The 16,664-nt window shown below is 39.0% G+C and overlaps 1 protein-coding gene across 2 annotated transcripts in view; it reads left to right on the plus strand.

Annotated features, from left to right (window-relative positions):
- TOX (thymocyte selection associated high mobility group box) overlaps nt 1-16,664 on the plus strand; it is a 224,629-nt gene that overhangs the window by 104,899 nt on the left and 103,066 nt on the right. For both annotated transcript variants that reach the window (XM_037381844.1, XM_037381843.1), the window contains exon 2: nt 11,000-11,065. In XM_037381844.1, the coding sequence (XP_037237741.1) occupies nt 11,000-11,065 (66 nt within the window). The remainder of the gene's footprint in view (nt 1-10,999; nt 11,066-16,664) is intronic.

The following is a 16,664-nucleotide window of genomic DNA, read 5'->3' on the forward strand; positions in this document are numbered from 1 at the left end:
CATTTATTAAGGGCTGGGAAAACCCAAAACTTCCTTGTGCAGCAAGGAAGAAGCTGGTGCATACCCCAGTCTAGATGAACTCTGGGAACAGAGAACGTCTTCAGATCTGTTCCTGCATAGCTAGAGCACTACATTCATTTTTTACAGCACATGAGATGATGAAAAGAACATCAGTAACAGGAAGCACTCAAGTGGTTACAAATGAAGAAATGTTTGAAAAAAGTGTATTGTCAGAGAAGGTTAAAGAGATTTAAAACAGGCTTCCTGAAGAAGGGGACAGAGTATCTGTCTTTAAGTGTGCTCACAAGTGTTATTAAAAAGTAAGGGGTCATTAGTCTCAGCAGACTGGAAGGATAGAGAAAGATCTTAAGATAAAACAGTAAAATTGATGAAGAGTTTGAACTGAAAGGAGAAAATGCATGGAAACACCACTGCTGGAGTTGTATCCAAGGCAGAACTTGACAATAAGCTTTCACAGATGCTGTGTGAAACATATTCTGCTATTATTCAAGGGATGGATTTGCCTGCCCAGGGAACTTCCTCCCAGTGCTCATGTGACTGCCTCATGCTGATATGCATGGCCTCTTGGAAAGACAACAGTCATGGTGCTGATAATGCCAGGTTTGAGTAACTTTTGCTATCTGATTTGCTGTGAGGAATGTACAACAGTAATAGATTCAGTGTGTATTGATGGGAAAAGCAGCAGCCAGTGCCGAGGGTAGCACTCTTTCCTCAAGTGGGAGGGAGGAGGTAGAACACTTTTCATCTTCAAAGGGTTTTGGTAAGACAGTAGCAGGTACAACTGTAACTTTATATTTTAGGTCTTTACGTTCAAAACTAAAAAAGAAATGTATTTGTACAGACTTGCCTTTCTTTCTGTTTAAAGAAAATATATCAAATGTATAAAGGAAACACCGTTGCAGACTAACAAAAAAAACCTGTTGTAAGTGATACTTGACAAAAGAGAAACAAAAGATGAGAACAGTCATGGAATAATTTAGTCATAAAACGAACTGTAATCTTGAAGGTCAAATTTTATCTTAAAAGGTATAGAGAGAACACTTAGAATTTTTGAGAACTGATAAGTGATTTCATTACATCAAGGACACATCTTCACTGAAGTTGATAAGAAAAAAAAAAAGTAAAACAACTTTTCCTCTTCTGCTTTTGAGTAATAGTTTGAACATTTCTGATGACATTTACTCTTGAGTGACCTATTCTGGGACAGAGTACTGCAAACTTTTCTACATTGCTCTATCAGTGTATCTCAGCTTGATCTGTAGACAATCTTAGCAAAGCAGTAAGTCAAACTACAAGCTATGTCAAGGTTTTGAATCTGTTCCAACTGGAAATACAAAAACTTTTGTTATGTTCAAAAGTGGAATTTGAAGCGTGTGGGGCTCCAGCTTCTTGTTTTTTGCAGGCAGGGAAATAAATGTGTTACATTCTTCATGAAAATAATCCTGGTGAAATTAACGGACCTCTTCATATATCAGAGTAACGGTGGATGGAAGTGGGATTGTCCACGTGGCTGCCATGGTAGTTGTTTTGGTAAACTATGATTGTCTAGCAGCCCTACAACACCCTTGTCATTTAACAGATGTCTGTGTTTTGCCAAATCTTTGAGATCAGTCATTTTTGTTATCCCTCCTTCCAGGTCAGAATTAGTTGTATCTAATGAGATTCCATCAGACTGTGCTAAATAATTTGTTTACCAGAAATTTAAGCTGATTTGTCCTATCTGAGGTTTGGCTCATACTTCAATATTTTATGCCTGTTCCTGTAAATTTCTGAGCTCTTCAGTCCTATCTCATCACATATTTGAATGGCTGCTTGATCTTAAATACTCTCACACTATCATCCCCTTCAACGGGATAATTTTAATGCATGCTATATATGCACGTGTTCAAATGACCTGCTGCATTGATGTGGAGTGCTTAAGTTCTTAGATGATCAAGCCTTTCAATAACTTTTTAAAACTGGATTTCTAAATATGCCATGGCTTGGGGTTTTTTTTCCCTTACTCTTTTAAACATGAGGCATAGCAGTATTGAGGCAAGATTTTCTAGTTACCTGGCAATTGTTGTGTTTAGTTTAAGTCTCAGGACCCTCTGTCACAGGATTTTCAGAATAGCAGTAGAATTTTGCTTGCACTTTTCTTGTTAATGTTGTTCTGGCCTGTTTTATTTCTAAGATTCTGCTCTGTAGAAGCAGACATACTTTCCCACAGGAACTATATATGTATATATACCCCATTCACTCTATAAATAACATAGTGGATTAAATTTGGTCCATGGGTCCCTGCACACAGCTCCTGCTGTAGTCATGCAAAGGAACAGTTTTGTCCTAGTTGTGCAAAACTCATTCACTGAGGTCTGTGGAGCCTGTCTTCTGCCATACTGCGACACAGGGAGCTCCACACATGAATATAGAAAAAAAAATCAGTCATCTGTCTGCTCTCTGTAGATCCTTTTTATTAAGCTTTCTTGTGTTTTATTACATAATCTACCATTTGAAATGATGAGGCAGATATGAATACTGACAAAAATTACTCTGAAACTCTAAGAAGGGCCCTATTACCTTTACCATTCTACCGGATCCAGTTCCTGTCCAAATGGCAATGGCAAGATTCCCTTCACCTTCTGTGATGCAGGATCAGACCTTTGTCATGAAATTGGCCAAGTGTGTTTGGGTTGGAAAATATTGCAAACCTACCAGGTTAAACAAATTTCCTCAGCTATTGTGGGCAGAAAGAGAAAGGTCTAATCTTAGTTGTTCAAACCTTTCCACCTTATCACCCAATTTTCCCAGTGGGTTGCTACATCTATAATTTAGTGTGGATTGAGGAAAACAATAGCAAAATCATTTGCCACTTTGATCGCTGTATGTTTATTCAATGAGTGTTCAATATGCAAGAGATAGTTTAGCATAGGAATCCAGACCACATTGCGTTGATTTGTTGTTTTTTTTTTAAATTTTATTTTATTTACACACCCAAGGTTAAAAGGAGCAGGAGCCCAGCTGAGAGAGTTCAGAGTTCATCTCTGCATGCTCACTGTCTTCCATTTAAATGTACACAAAGGACTAATACAGTACCCGCTCTCCCCTGGGCTGTCTTTGATACACTCTGCTGTGCCTGGACTCTGCCACTCCTCCTATCAGTCTGATCCTACTTCTATTAGCCCGCTGTGCTCAGCACTGTAACCTCATTCAGCTAGCGCACTGCGTGCAGGCTAACAACTTCAAGGCTCTGTCAGGCATTGACACATGCAGGCTCCAAGCGGGAAGCTAAACACTCCCCTTCACCTCCTCTCCAGTTCCACATTAACCTCTATTAAGCACAGGAAAAACACAAATGCTGTAGTGACATCGTTCAGGTTTTAACTACCAGTGTATATTTAGATATTCAGCCAGCTTGCCACCTTTGAGAATGTACTCGGCGAACCTCTGGTTCCTCCCCTTTCTCACAATGAGAGCAGTAAATAGTGAGTTAGCTTGGGGAACGCAACAGTAGAAGGTCTGTGTTGGGTATTTATGGCACAGGCATAAAAATCTGAGAGAAAACTTTGACAGTACTGCCTATACTTTCTGAGGCAATAGTATGTGTTATAAATGGAAAATGAGACAAAAATGGTCTCATTCTGGAAGAATCAAGCAGGGTATTTTCAAAACATGTCCTTTTTGAAAGCCATGCTGTAGAAAAGACACAGTGTGGTGCTAATCTGCATGCCCTGTTGTGGCTTTGATCCAGGCACTGAATGTATTGAAGTCAGTGGAGTGCTGTGAGCAGAGAGAGTTTCATCACTCTTTCTGGCTCTTTCCAAGGATGGGAAATGTCTGACAGTGTTCCCTTGTGAAGCAGCACCTTCGCTTCCCGCCCTGGGGATTGCTGCCAGTGCTCGCCCACCTTGTGGCTCACTCCCACTCTCCAGAGAGCCATCAAGACCGGGGCAGATTCTTTCCCAACTCCAATATGCCTAGCCCACACATCACTATACTTGGATTAATTAAACACATCATACCCCGTATTCCTGGTTTAGACTCTGGACAGCATGTAAGAAAATGAAAGCAGAGGAGACAAACAGAATTTTCCTAATACTTCTGAAAATGAGTTACAAAATCAAAATTTGTGACAATAATAAACTTGAGACATGCCATCTCCTGTCTAATGCTTGGTACAGCAAACTTTCTGTGACCTGGAGGACTCTTACTGCTCCAGGTGGGACAGGACATCTCCACGCCCTGCCAGACTGCAGTAGTCGCCTTCATTTGGCCATACAGAAACATCCAGCTCTGCAGAGACCTGTCTTCTTTTTGCCATGGTACTCCATTCAGGCATTTTCACCTCATCTCATAAGTCTTCCAGTACTCTTCTCTTTTGAAAAGCAATCCTGGAAGGAGGGAGGAAAGATGGCAGAAGAGGCAATCAAAGTCGTAAGTACTAGTGTGTTTTGACAATTTTCCTGTGATAGTCCTTCAGTGAGGTGTCGAGCCCCTTTCCTGAGAAGGACACCTGTCTAGAATACATTACTGTAACCTGTCTTGGGCAAATTTAAGCATGTGTTCAGTACAGCATACAAAACAGTTCAGGAGACAAAATGGAGTTTCAATTTAATGCAGACATACTGCTCTGAAAAACTGTCAAGAAAGGGATTTTCCATCGTGTAATGATGTTTACAGAGCATCTCTGTTTTTATCTTCAGTGGTTGCCGTAACAAGATCAACTGTTCTTTTAGCATAGCCATTTGATGATTTATGTTGTGTTCCATCATTATTTTAGTCTTATTTCAGCAGCTCTGAGTAAAATAAAATATCACTTTGTTTGCCATCGAGCAACCTGAGACAATGTTCACTCTTCGCATTTGGTTTAAAATAAACAAAATTACCTAGTTTAAAAGCTTTTTCAGGATTAGTGGCTTTTAGATAATGTAAGTTACAAATGATGTCTGTAAGCTGTAAGCACTAAAATCACTAAATCACTAAAAATAAATGATCTTTTTACACAATGTTATTGCAACATTTTCTTAAAATGAAACAATGAATTGTGTTGGGGCACCGTCAGAGCAAGGTAAACTATGGTTAAAAGCTATAGCTAAAGTTTAAATTTAAATCTAGTTTCCAGTTCCAATCTAAGATGGGAGAAATTTGTATTTAGATTATGTGATTAATAACACAGGCTTTCAAGATCTTCAGCATCCTTTGAAGATACTGAGATGTCGAGTCCAAGTGGCTTTACCCAGAAGCTGAACTTCATAAACACAGCAACTTTCACCAGTTTGACCATCTCTTCCCTTGCTGCTTCTCCTTTAATCTCTACATTTCTGGATATTGCTGTTGAGGTACATTTGTGCACAAAACAGTGTCCACAGTTCCTCCTGCTCCACGCCCCAGCCCCAAGCTTGTTTTGGCATCAAAAGTCATATGGGATACTATTCATCATGCTTTCCTGCCTGGATGAAATGTAGTACCATCATACTGAGCTGTACTTCAGCATGAACTAGAAGAAGCTCAAAGTTCCATGTGCTTGATTTTCTTTCTTCTAGCTGATATAACTATGCCTGCAGAACTTAGGGCATGTATACATGCATGCAAAGAGAAAGAAAATAGGCAGTTCCCTCAGACATTCAAAACTGTGGATGAAAAGGAGGAAAATAAATCCTCACTTCTCTCAACAACAGCAAAGAAGTGAGAGGTAGCAAGGAGAGAGAGAAGGGTGAAAATTCATTCTCCCTGTAATCCAGATAGCACAGGTGACCCTGGCAATGAAGACTGAGTGACCTGGCATAGAAATTGTAGTCTGTGGGGAGGGGCGGACACATAGGCTGGAAGCTTCTGTTGAACCTGTGCATCCCTGTGGCAGTTGTCATCTGAACTAGCTACACGAGGCTAATGCAGGTATGTCTCTGCATTTATAATCACTGTATACTCACATACAGTTAGCAATATAAAAATAAATTTTCTTTGCAGTTATCCTCTTTGGCTTTCAGCCCCTTCTAGTTTTTTCTGCACTCTGGTACCTTTCTTTTTGTCTTCCAAATTTTGTATATGTAGGCTGTAATGAAGAATCTTTTAAGTTGGTGTCACCAAATTTTTATGCAATCTGATTATAATGTCTTTGTGACATAGTCCGCATATGATGTTTTTCATTTGAAGAAGCACATAAAGAATGAATGAAAAAGTACCATTCTTGCAAGCTTTGCTACTTCACAATCGTTATTATAAATGCTGGGAGAGTTGGCTGCAACCTAAGTGGGAAGATGAAAACAGGCTTCCGGGCCATGACTACATTATATGACTCTGATGTGATGCCATGCTAATGGGAGACAAAAGCCAGCTTTGGACCCCTTGGTAAATCCATCCATGATAAAACAACCTCACCACCCTCTGAACATTCGCTGAACTCTGTCATAGCTCTTGCATCAGTTACAGTAAGCCAGTGTTTATGTAGTTATTTTCCTAACTTAAATGAGTAAATTGCATTTAATAACAGCACTTGGGTATTTTGTGCATGTTGGTTGTTGAACACTGTAACTTGTCTTACAAAGGGTGATTCTAAGGGAGATCTAACTGGCCGAGCCATAGTGTTGACCTGTACGTTTTATTTATAATAATCATTTAAATAAAGAGTATGATGTAATTCTGAATATATATTCCAAACAGCTCCAACTTACATATCTTTTTATATTACTATGTGGTCATATTCATAGTTTGCTCTCACCCAAAATTCTCATGCAGTTACACTTTAATATGAAAAGAAATGTTGTCATGAGTAGTTATTATCACACATCAGAATATTGTATTAGCATTCACTTTTAATAGATTAAAATGAAAGATTTTGAAATCTGCCCTTAATGATACTGAAGGATCTTGGAGACACATTAGGAAAGCTTTAGATGAAATTTCATATGATATATATACATCATACATAGGTTCATAAAAGACAGTTCATTTAACTGCCTGCCTTGTGTTTTGTCTGTTATGTTTGGATGAATCATCCACAGGTTAAGTGATGCTTGTGCAGTTTCCTTGCTTAAAATCAAGCACAGTGAGTGGCAGAGAATACAAGGTTCTTGTAGGTCTGGGGAATGATGAGTAAAATAAGATCATTTTGGAGGCATGGAGTATAACCTGGAAGAAAAATCTGGTGGTTGGAGGCATCTTTGTGTTGTATTTGCTGACCTTTTGACTCACTGTCGGATCTGGATGGGTTGCTTGAACTGCTGTTGCATAAATCACCTTACTTTTAAAGCTGAATTCAAGGTAGATGTAGTATGAGTTAGCCTGTTCTGGATGAGAGTTGAGAGGTGCCATGCTGCAGACCCTGTGTGTTACAAAGCAGTGTATTAAAGGTGAAATGACTCAATATTAATTTCTGGGGTTTATGGGCTTGTTTTGGAAGCTTCTGAAACAAATGGGAAAAAAAAAAAAAGAGTAGAACCTTCCATTTGATCAATTAGTTGGCATTTTTTTCTCAGTTTATTGTTTCAATGTGGAATAATCATATTTGGGCAAGGTGGGCACAGACACAATATGCTGGTTGCATCAGTGTCTCTGAACTTCTTGTTATTGAAGGCTTTGTATACCCTGGGTTTTTAGCTGGCATGGGCTATATAGGTCATCTGTATTCCACAGGTTGGTAGTTGGGAAAGGGGATGATGAATAACCAATTCAGCATTGAATTAAATATTTTGTTTTATTTTAGTATACAAAAATCATAATTTCACTCTTTTATAAACATTTTAATAAATACTGAAAACTTGAAGGAGACATCTCCTGACAGTACCTGCTGTAGGAAGCACCAAGAAGCCATGCACCATGCTGCACTAGACTGAGGGCAGATAATAGTTTAATAGCTCTAAATGTAGTATGAATACTAACATGCCAGCAGTGTTAGTGTCAACAAATACAGTCTGCATCCTGCAAATATAAACACTACAAAAAATACACATTGCATCAAATCTTATTGAACTATGCAACCAGTTACACAACATCTTACACATACTTCTTCTAACAAGCAGATACTAAATATGGCAGTGACTAAACTCCATGTTTTAACATTGAAGAAATTAAATAATAAATCAAACAGCTGCTGGGTATATTTAGATGTTAATAGGTCAATCAGATTTTACAGATATTATGCATCGATATATTTTTCTGAGAATTTACCGTACCAAAGTAATCCAAAACATTGCAGAAGGTCATTTCTCATTTCAGGCCAAGCCAAAAGTCCAGGAAGTTTAACTTTAGGTATGCTTTTGGTTTTGGCTTTCATTGATACATGCTCACATTAAGCCCACAGATGGTGTTAGAACAAAAGCATTTCAGAGCTAAACGGAGAGCCACAAGCAACGAATAGAAAAGGCTTAGATCCAAGATCCTGTCAATGCCAGAGGCACCACTAGTAACAAGCACTGATCAGGTAGGCAGATGATTCAAGAACAATGCACAGAATGATGAAAATTTCCAGGATTCATGGAAAAATACCTTAGGGAAATTTTTCTGTAAATGCAAATTTGGTGATTGTAAGCTTGGGAGCACGGACAAATAGATGACCAAACCATCCAAAAGAAGGAATTATTTGAAAGACTAGTACACTTCATAAAGATTTTTAAATTGCAAGCTCAGGCATTATGGAAAACAAAATAAATTGTAATAAATCTTGACTTATCTAGCCAGTATGCAGAAAAGGAAAGAAATTTCTTCATGTTCACTGCAATTGAACACATACAACATAAGATTTAAATTATAGCAATGTCTGCAATATAGAGCAGGAAATATATGAAGATAATGAGGAAAATTCAAAATAGGAGACTTAAAGAATCATGGTTTTCAGGGCAGGTAGGACTACCATAGCCAGCCAGTATAACTATCCTGTCCGTAGGATTTCTTATGAATATGATATGGAATGCTTCTTTTCTGAAAAAGATATCTAACTTCATTTTGAAATGTTCAAGAAATGGTGAGTTTGCTGTTGACATAATGCTTAATTACCTTCTAAAGTAGGATCTTGTATCTTATTTCAGGACTGAATTTCTCTAACTCCCATTTCTCAACACTAGATCTCATTATACCACTGTCAGGAAGGCTGACATCTTGCACTCAGACATCTTTCCAGGGTGTAAGTACCAATCACAGTGATCAAGGCACCTTTCAGCCTTTAGTCTGACAAGCTGAATAAGTTGAGCTCCAGTAGGCCTCACACTGGAGCGCTTGGTTTCCAACCGCAGGCTGTGAAATCTCTCTTCAGCATTTCACCTGTCCATCTGAGTAGAAGAAACAATGCATTTTTTCCAGGGTGCAAACAATCTAGATGCTAAAAAATTTTCTCCAAAACTCTACTTTGAATGCTAGTAAATAAGGGTATTCTTCAATGAGAAATCTGAGAGAATGGCAAGTGTAAGCAAGAGATAATGGAGGAACATCCATCAATACCTATTTTTATGCTCTAATCTAGCTATCTGTAGTCCATCACACTTCAGAAATACTCTATTCCCTACGGCAGATCTGTGCCCGTGGTGTAATCCTTTCCCTCCTGTGGAACTAGGACTCCTGACAGATAGGCTGTGACTATCTATTAAACAGCTCTGGCCACAAATGGCAGACAACTGCTGCAGCAGGAGCTGGCACTTGCTCATTTCTGCTGCTGCTGTTACAAGCCTTGTAGCCTCTGGCAGAGAAATAGGATGAACAGCTGGAAGCTGAAACCTTTTCAGCCACCTCAGCAAAAATTGGTAGAGCTATCTGCCAAAGCCACAGTTTGACTTAGCTATCTTGGTCTAGTTGAATATATTGCACCTTGCAGGTAGAATATCCCGAGAAGCTCAGCGTGGCTCAAGAAATGTCCGTGGGATATTTCACTGCCACCTTCTGTAGGAGCAGGGTAGGCTCAGTCGTGCGGACTTCTTAAAAAAGCCGCTGCATCATCAAAAATAATGGCTCGTGTCCAAAATATGTCACCCTAAGCACTCACAGAATGGGTCAGGTGAAAGTTATTTCAAACACATGTCATAACAGCTGGAAATTTGTGGTTGATAACTGGGGATGGGGATTTCTGCTGTTGTTCATTTCTGCTTCAAAGTTTGAAAAGATTTTCCCTACCTCCTGAATGAACACTGGGATTATAGTTGTCCTGTTGGCACTGCCACTTGAAGGGGCGTGACAAGAGTTCTGTGGTGACATTTTCCAGATTATGTAACAAATGAGCAGTTTTATACTTTTTTGTGTTGGTACAGGATGAGGCTTCAGTTCTGACAGTTTTTCTCCATCTAGACCTTCAGATTTTAATGAACTCCTTTCTATCGCATTTCTGTTACTTCTTAACTGCAGCTGACTGGAGGAAAAGAACAACAACAAAAGCTTTGTATATATTTCCAGGAATGGCATTTATCATTTATGGAAGAGTATTTTTTCAGTTCTGGTTATGAATGTTTATTTTATTCACACACAGAGCAAACTATCCTCTTATACCATACGGTCAGGAGGTATGCTGTTTCAGATGTCTGAAAGCTGTCTGGAAATGTATTTCCTACTTTCTGATATGGGAACATTTTGATGGGGGTTTTAATTTGTTTTGAAATTTCAACTCTTGTTCTGCTCAGAAGCTAAACTTGGAATCCATTAAGATGCATTTTAGTGCAGTATCTATTCTCATCTTCCTTTTCTCAGTAACTGCAATTCACTTAGTACTTCATTACAACCAACAGCAATATGTATACATGGTGCACAAAATGAGCCATTTTGTTTTAAAACAGATTGCAGATGAAAGGAAACTATTCATTTCTTGCTTGCTAGCTGTAATTACTAGAGCGCTAATTACTCCAAATCACTGACATCCAGGGTCAATAAGGATGACAACAGGAACATCAAAGACAAGATGCACACATGCAATTACAAGTCTCTAAAACCAGGCTGTAATATTATTTTATGGCTACTGTTTTTTTTCAGTCAATGTTGAAAAATATTCAAGTTTGCTGAATGTTTACTATTATTTCCTTTGCAGTTTGACGGTGAGAACATGTATATGAGTATGACAGAGCCGAGCCAGGACTATGTGCCAGCCAACCAGGTGGGTTAATTAATCTTCTCTGCCTTGTTTCAAATTGTAATTAAACAAATTCAAAGAGTTGCATTGCAAATGAGTGGCACTATCAGTAACTGCTGCAATCAGGAATAATCATAATTTATAAACAAAGCATTTAAGCCTTGTTTCCAGTTAATGAGATAGAGCTGATAAAACACCAGAGTTGGCGTTTGTTGAAAGATACTACCTTGTTTCCTCTCCAGAATGCAAGCAGCTGTTTTGCCAGCATGATCTTTCCTAAACAGTTGTTTTACCTTCAGGAAATAAAGTCTTTACAGGTGCAAGTTATTTGTTTATCTGACTGCAGACAAGTTAATCATTATAAGCTACACATGTCACAAATAGCTTTAATTATCATTCTTAGGCCAGTCGTAGTTGAAGAATTGTATTTTTAACACTAATTATATGGCTGAGGACTGTTGCCAATGTTATACAATTAGCAGTGGGGTTAAGGCAATGACTTGGTCTTCTGTAGCTTGCAGACTAGATGGCTTAGTGTGATGTAGATACTTTACAGGTATCTTTGAGTCCTTTCAATTTGGGGAACCCTACACACTGAATTCTGATACTAGGTGTATATTTAAAAACCTGCCACCTTTCCACTCAAACCCTAAGATACTTCAGATTTCTAAAAAGTAAATACTGTAATTACTTCTTAAAAAGGAAATGTAGTTTTTTGGTTTGCCTACCTGTAGCTAAATCTGTATGTAGGGGAGAATTTTTCATACTCTTAGCATGTTTCAGCCAGTTTAATTCCACGTTAGTAAGTGATGGTGATAGTGGTGCAGGTCAGTTGGATTGTGTCAGAAATGTCCCTGAATAAGCAGGTTTGTGGTCTAGATTATGCAGTAGCTCAGGGCCAGCAGTGGCTACTCTGGTCTACCTCTTTCTTGCAGGACCAGTAGGAGTACGTGAAGAGCTCTCATTGGGTGGAAAATAAGTTTGCATGCATAGTAAATGTGTATAGATGGCCAGGATGTAATTTAGAAATCAACGGTTTTGGAAAGTGACAGTACAGTCAGTGCTTAATGTCTTCGTGAAGCAGAGTTCTTCAGATATAGAGGTTCATTTGGGGGCAGGGAAGCAGGAGGCTGAGTGAGATGAGCTACACTGTTCAATCAAAAAGACTGTCTTTAAAATATTCTACCATGTTGCTTCCCAGCCTTCTGTTGAAGTTATTCTGAAGTACCTTTAGAGACCAACTGTACTTTGCATTTAGCATTTGTGCGTGATTGAACTTATTCAACTAAGAACCCTCCAAGATCCAGAGGTAGTTTAGAATAGAACTGTTTGATTAAAAAATGAAAAATTATATTATTAATTTTTCTCTAACCATTAATCCAAAAACTGTACTGACAAGTTTTAGTATTACTATTAGATTAAAGCAGCCTAGTATCATCTCATTTATGCCTTAAGGGTTTTGAAGTGCAAAGGCTAATTGAATTTGTTTGAAAGAGTAGAAATACAAACTCTGTGAATGATTGCTGTTATAAGGCAGCTGCTACCTTTCAGAGAATCATTATGTCTGTCTTAAATAGTTTTGAATAAAAAATTGCAAATCCACATTATACATCAGAATTATTTTTCTTCTGTTGATATTTTTGTACTGTGTGTGCATGTAGTTTAAATAATTTAAATGGCATATTGAAAAATTAAGAGTATAAGTTTTAATCTTTTATGCAGTTTCTACATGTGCTAACAAGGCCCAGATACTCAGAGATATTTATGCATGTAACACTGGTTTTAGTGGAAGTAAGGTGCTTAAAGTTCCTTTAAAGATCCAGGCCTAGATATTTTCAGTGCAAATGTTTTTGTCTTCAAAGAGAAAATCTATCAAATATGACATTTCCAAATTCAATGACAACAGAAAACCCTGAATGCCTACTAAGGGCTGGAGCCAAGAAAGGACTTACAGACTTAAAACCTTGCCATTGCAAAGCTGAGCTCTTGGGTGTCTGGCTCCCAGGTGGAGTTCCAAACTCAGAGGCTGGTGTCAAAACTCTTTGTCCTTTGCTGGGGGATCCATGTGGCAAGAGATGGCTCAACTGCCAGGCGTGGTAATTTAAGTTATCACCAAACGCACACCAATAACTGCCTCCTTTGCCTGTTTGAGAGCAGCTGTCAGCTTTGAGCTGTCACACCATCCTTTCCCTTACTGTGATTCTCTCCTGGCGTTTACAACATTGCAGTGGTTTTTAAAGTGAATATATGTGAAAAAGCCTGTAATAATGATTTTTTTTAAAAAAAAAAGGAGACAAAACAACACACTAGGAGCAGGCAGCTGGGGTGTGTTGGAAACCTGCCTCTTGTTTTGGCAAGAACCTGGGACTGCGAGAGAAGCCTTCTCAAACCCGTTCCTGATGTAGACAGCTACTAGTCATTTCTCAAAGGAACTAAGCTCTTCACTGACAGTATTGGTGAGGTCTTCACTGACTGTAATGCGGTGCCATTCCTATCTCAGGCAACATTTGATGAACACCCAAAAATTGGTGAACTGATTACCATTTCAACATCCAATCTGCTTGTTAAAACTGGAAAGAATATGATGTTCACTGCTCTGAAAACAAAGCATGCAAGATCGTGTAGCTTACTAGGGAAGGAAAGGAAGAAGAAAGGATGTGACCGTATTTTCTTGTCCCTCTTTTCAAGACCGACTGTTCATTTTCCTCTGAATGTTACTGGATGTAAAACAAATAATCCTATAAAAAGATATGAGAAAATGTTCTCTCGCAGGTGAAAGCCTAGTCACTTCATCCATAGAGTTTTGTTCTGTGTCAATTTTGCATCTGTTCTCATGAGCCTTGCAGTTGCATGACTTCAGTAAGAGGAGTGCAGGTTCCTTCCCACCCTCAGTAACTTGGCTGTTCCCTTTCAAGATCAGAAAAGAGGGTTTGAATCCTGTCAGAATGAGGAGTGAATTAATTTCTCCACTTTCCTTCATGGAGACACATCTGTTAACTAAGATATGAATCTCACATATTAAGAGATGCCTGGCCCTATCAGAAACTTTTATTCAAGCTCTGATCATGCTGACTGAGTCAGCTGTAAGCATCATTTTCTAATTTCAGAGTCTGACACAGTTTGTTTGGGAAGTAGGTTGGCAGACTGAATCATGGTATGCAACACCAAGGACCGAGAGGTTTCAACTAGGCTGTCTTCAGGATTCTGTGACTACAGAGGCAGAATTTGGGGGGCTCCTGATGCACACTGACATGTACTTCAGTTCTTTCTGTTTACTGCAAACTGTTCATATCCAGAAAGACATCACCTTGTATTATTTTAAGAGGTTTAATCAATTTGTCCCCTTTAGGCTAGCATAAATAAAAGCTCAGCTACTGGACAGGAAAAATATAGTTTTGTTCCTTTTGCTGTATAACATCAAACATCTGCATAGCTTGGTAATCCAAGACAAGTTGCCTCACAGCATCCCTCAACAATTATCATTTCTGTTCAATTTTCAAATCAGTACATGCTTTGGGACTTATAGACCAAGTTGCTAAGTAGCAACATATGGCTTACTACTGTTCCTGTGATGTTGCTGCAAGCAAATAGCATAATTCTATACTTGAAATGATTTTTACAGAAAGCCAGTGCTGGAACTGAGCCAGAAGTGTAAGTGTACAGTAAAAATTAATGATATTCTTTTAAACTGTCCCAAAAGGCTCTTTGGCAATGTTGTCTCTGTATACATTTTATATATACATGTAAGTACTGTATTTTTGGTTATGATCTATGTAGTACAGGACTCTGCACTGCAAGCATCTCCAAAATGAGTTATGCCAGCCATATTAACAAACATACATAGTAAAACTACATGACATTTTCACTACTAATTGCACTTCGATCTGAAAATATTTATCATTTTAAAATAAAACTATGCCAACTGCTCTGCATTTCAAATTCTCACAAATATATTGTTTTCTCCCCACACCTATAATTGGAATCTCAGAGATGAATTGTTCTTCATGTAATTCCTCCTCCTGTAATTTGTGGGCCATGCACAGCACAGTGTAAAATTATATTGTTTATTTTACATTTCTTCCTAGTCACAATACAGAATGTAATTCAGGACTCTGTTGCACAAAGCCTTGGCATTTTTTTAGCCCTCCTGAGGCCTGATAAGAGTTAAGGGTAATGAACTCAGCTGCCAAATCCCCTGCACAGTCCAAGGGAAGGAAGAAGAACTGGTCTGGAGCTGATGGTTTGGGGCAGTACCCCCATTGCCCCAGTGCAAAGAAAAGAGATACCTGAGGCAGAGTATTTTGCATAGAGGTGGTATTTTCCTCCCTCCCAGAGCTATCCCAGGGAGATTATATAAGATATGTATGCATTCTCTTTGGTACAGTGGGTGCCATGGGTATCCAAACTGTTTTGTCCTGTACAGCTTCGCGGTAAAATCGGGTAGAATGACATCCAATAGAGAGATTTTTCATATTAATAGGAAACAAAATGGTTATCCTGCCTTTTGTTGCTGTATGCACGTGGTCCTATATATGCCCTTAACTTATTTTTACATGTTTATACCCTAATTTCTAAAAGTATTAATGGGATAGCTATTACTCATGTGAAGTAGGGATGGATGAATGCTACTTAATAGCTGCTCTCTCATGCTCTGTATTGGTCCTTCCCTGTACGTAGACTAGAATTTCAGGGTACTGTATCCCATTCCTGCCAGAAGATATGGCTCTTCTCTCTTAGCGCTCCTCCAGAGCCACGGTCAGCAGAGCAAGGCAGGAGATGGCTGCCCTGGAAAAGATTCAGGAAACGCAGCATTCTTACGTGGAGAGTCATTGAGTGGTCTGGTGTCATCCCATGGATACATACTACCCTGAAGTCCAGGGCAATTCTACCCAAAAGCTGGAAAGTAGTTGAGAGGCTGCTTCATAGTGAAAGGCCAATGCCACCGGGCCAGTCTGCTGGCTGGCTGCAATTCAGGGCTATTTTGGATCATATTCCACCTCCCTTTTCCTGTTCCACTATCTTTTAATTTCAAAAATAAGAATATCAACAGAAGGGAGCCCACTTCTTGCTCCTCCATTTCTCTGAAGTAGGCTACAGATGCCACTTTAAAAAAAAAAAAAAAGGGTGTAGGTTTAAATGGCCTCAGGGATAGAAAACCACCAGGCAGGACTTTCAGATACTGAATGAGTGGTTAAAGGTAGAGGTAATTTTACCCTACCGTTCCCTCTTGTGTAGAACATAATCTTTTAATGTCAGCATCAGGCACAGAGTCTGGAAAAAAAGGAGGCCCTGATGAAAACACATCATCAGTTGCATTAACAAGGCTATGTATATGTTTATAGGTATATGTATATAGAATCATAGAATGGTTTAAGTTGGAAGGCATCTTTGAAGATCATCTAGTCCAATCCCCTGCCATGGGCAGGGACACCTTCCACTAGACCAGGTTGCTCAAAGCCCCATCCAGCCTGGCCTTGAACATTTCCAGGGATGGGGCATCTGCAGCGCCTCTGGGCAACCTGTTCCAGTGTCTCACCACGCTCACAGTAAAGAATTTCTTCCTGTGTCTAATCTAAATCTGCCCTCTCCCAGTTTAAAACCATTGCCCCTTGTCCTGTCACTA

The sequence above is a fragment of the Falco rusticolus genome, chromosome 3 (assembly GCF_015220075.1).
Source record: "Falco rusticolus isolate bFalRus1 chromosome 3, bFalRus1.pri, whole genome shotgun sequence".
Classification (NCBI taxonomy): domain Eukaryota; kingdom Metazoa; phylum Chordata; class Aves; order Falconiformes; family Falconidae; genus Falco; species Falco rusticolus.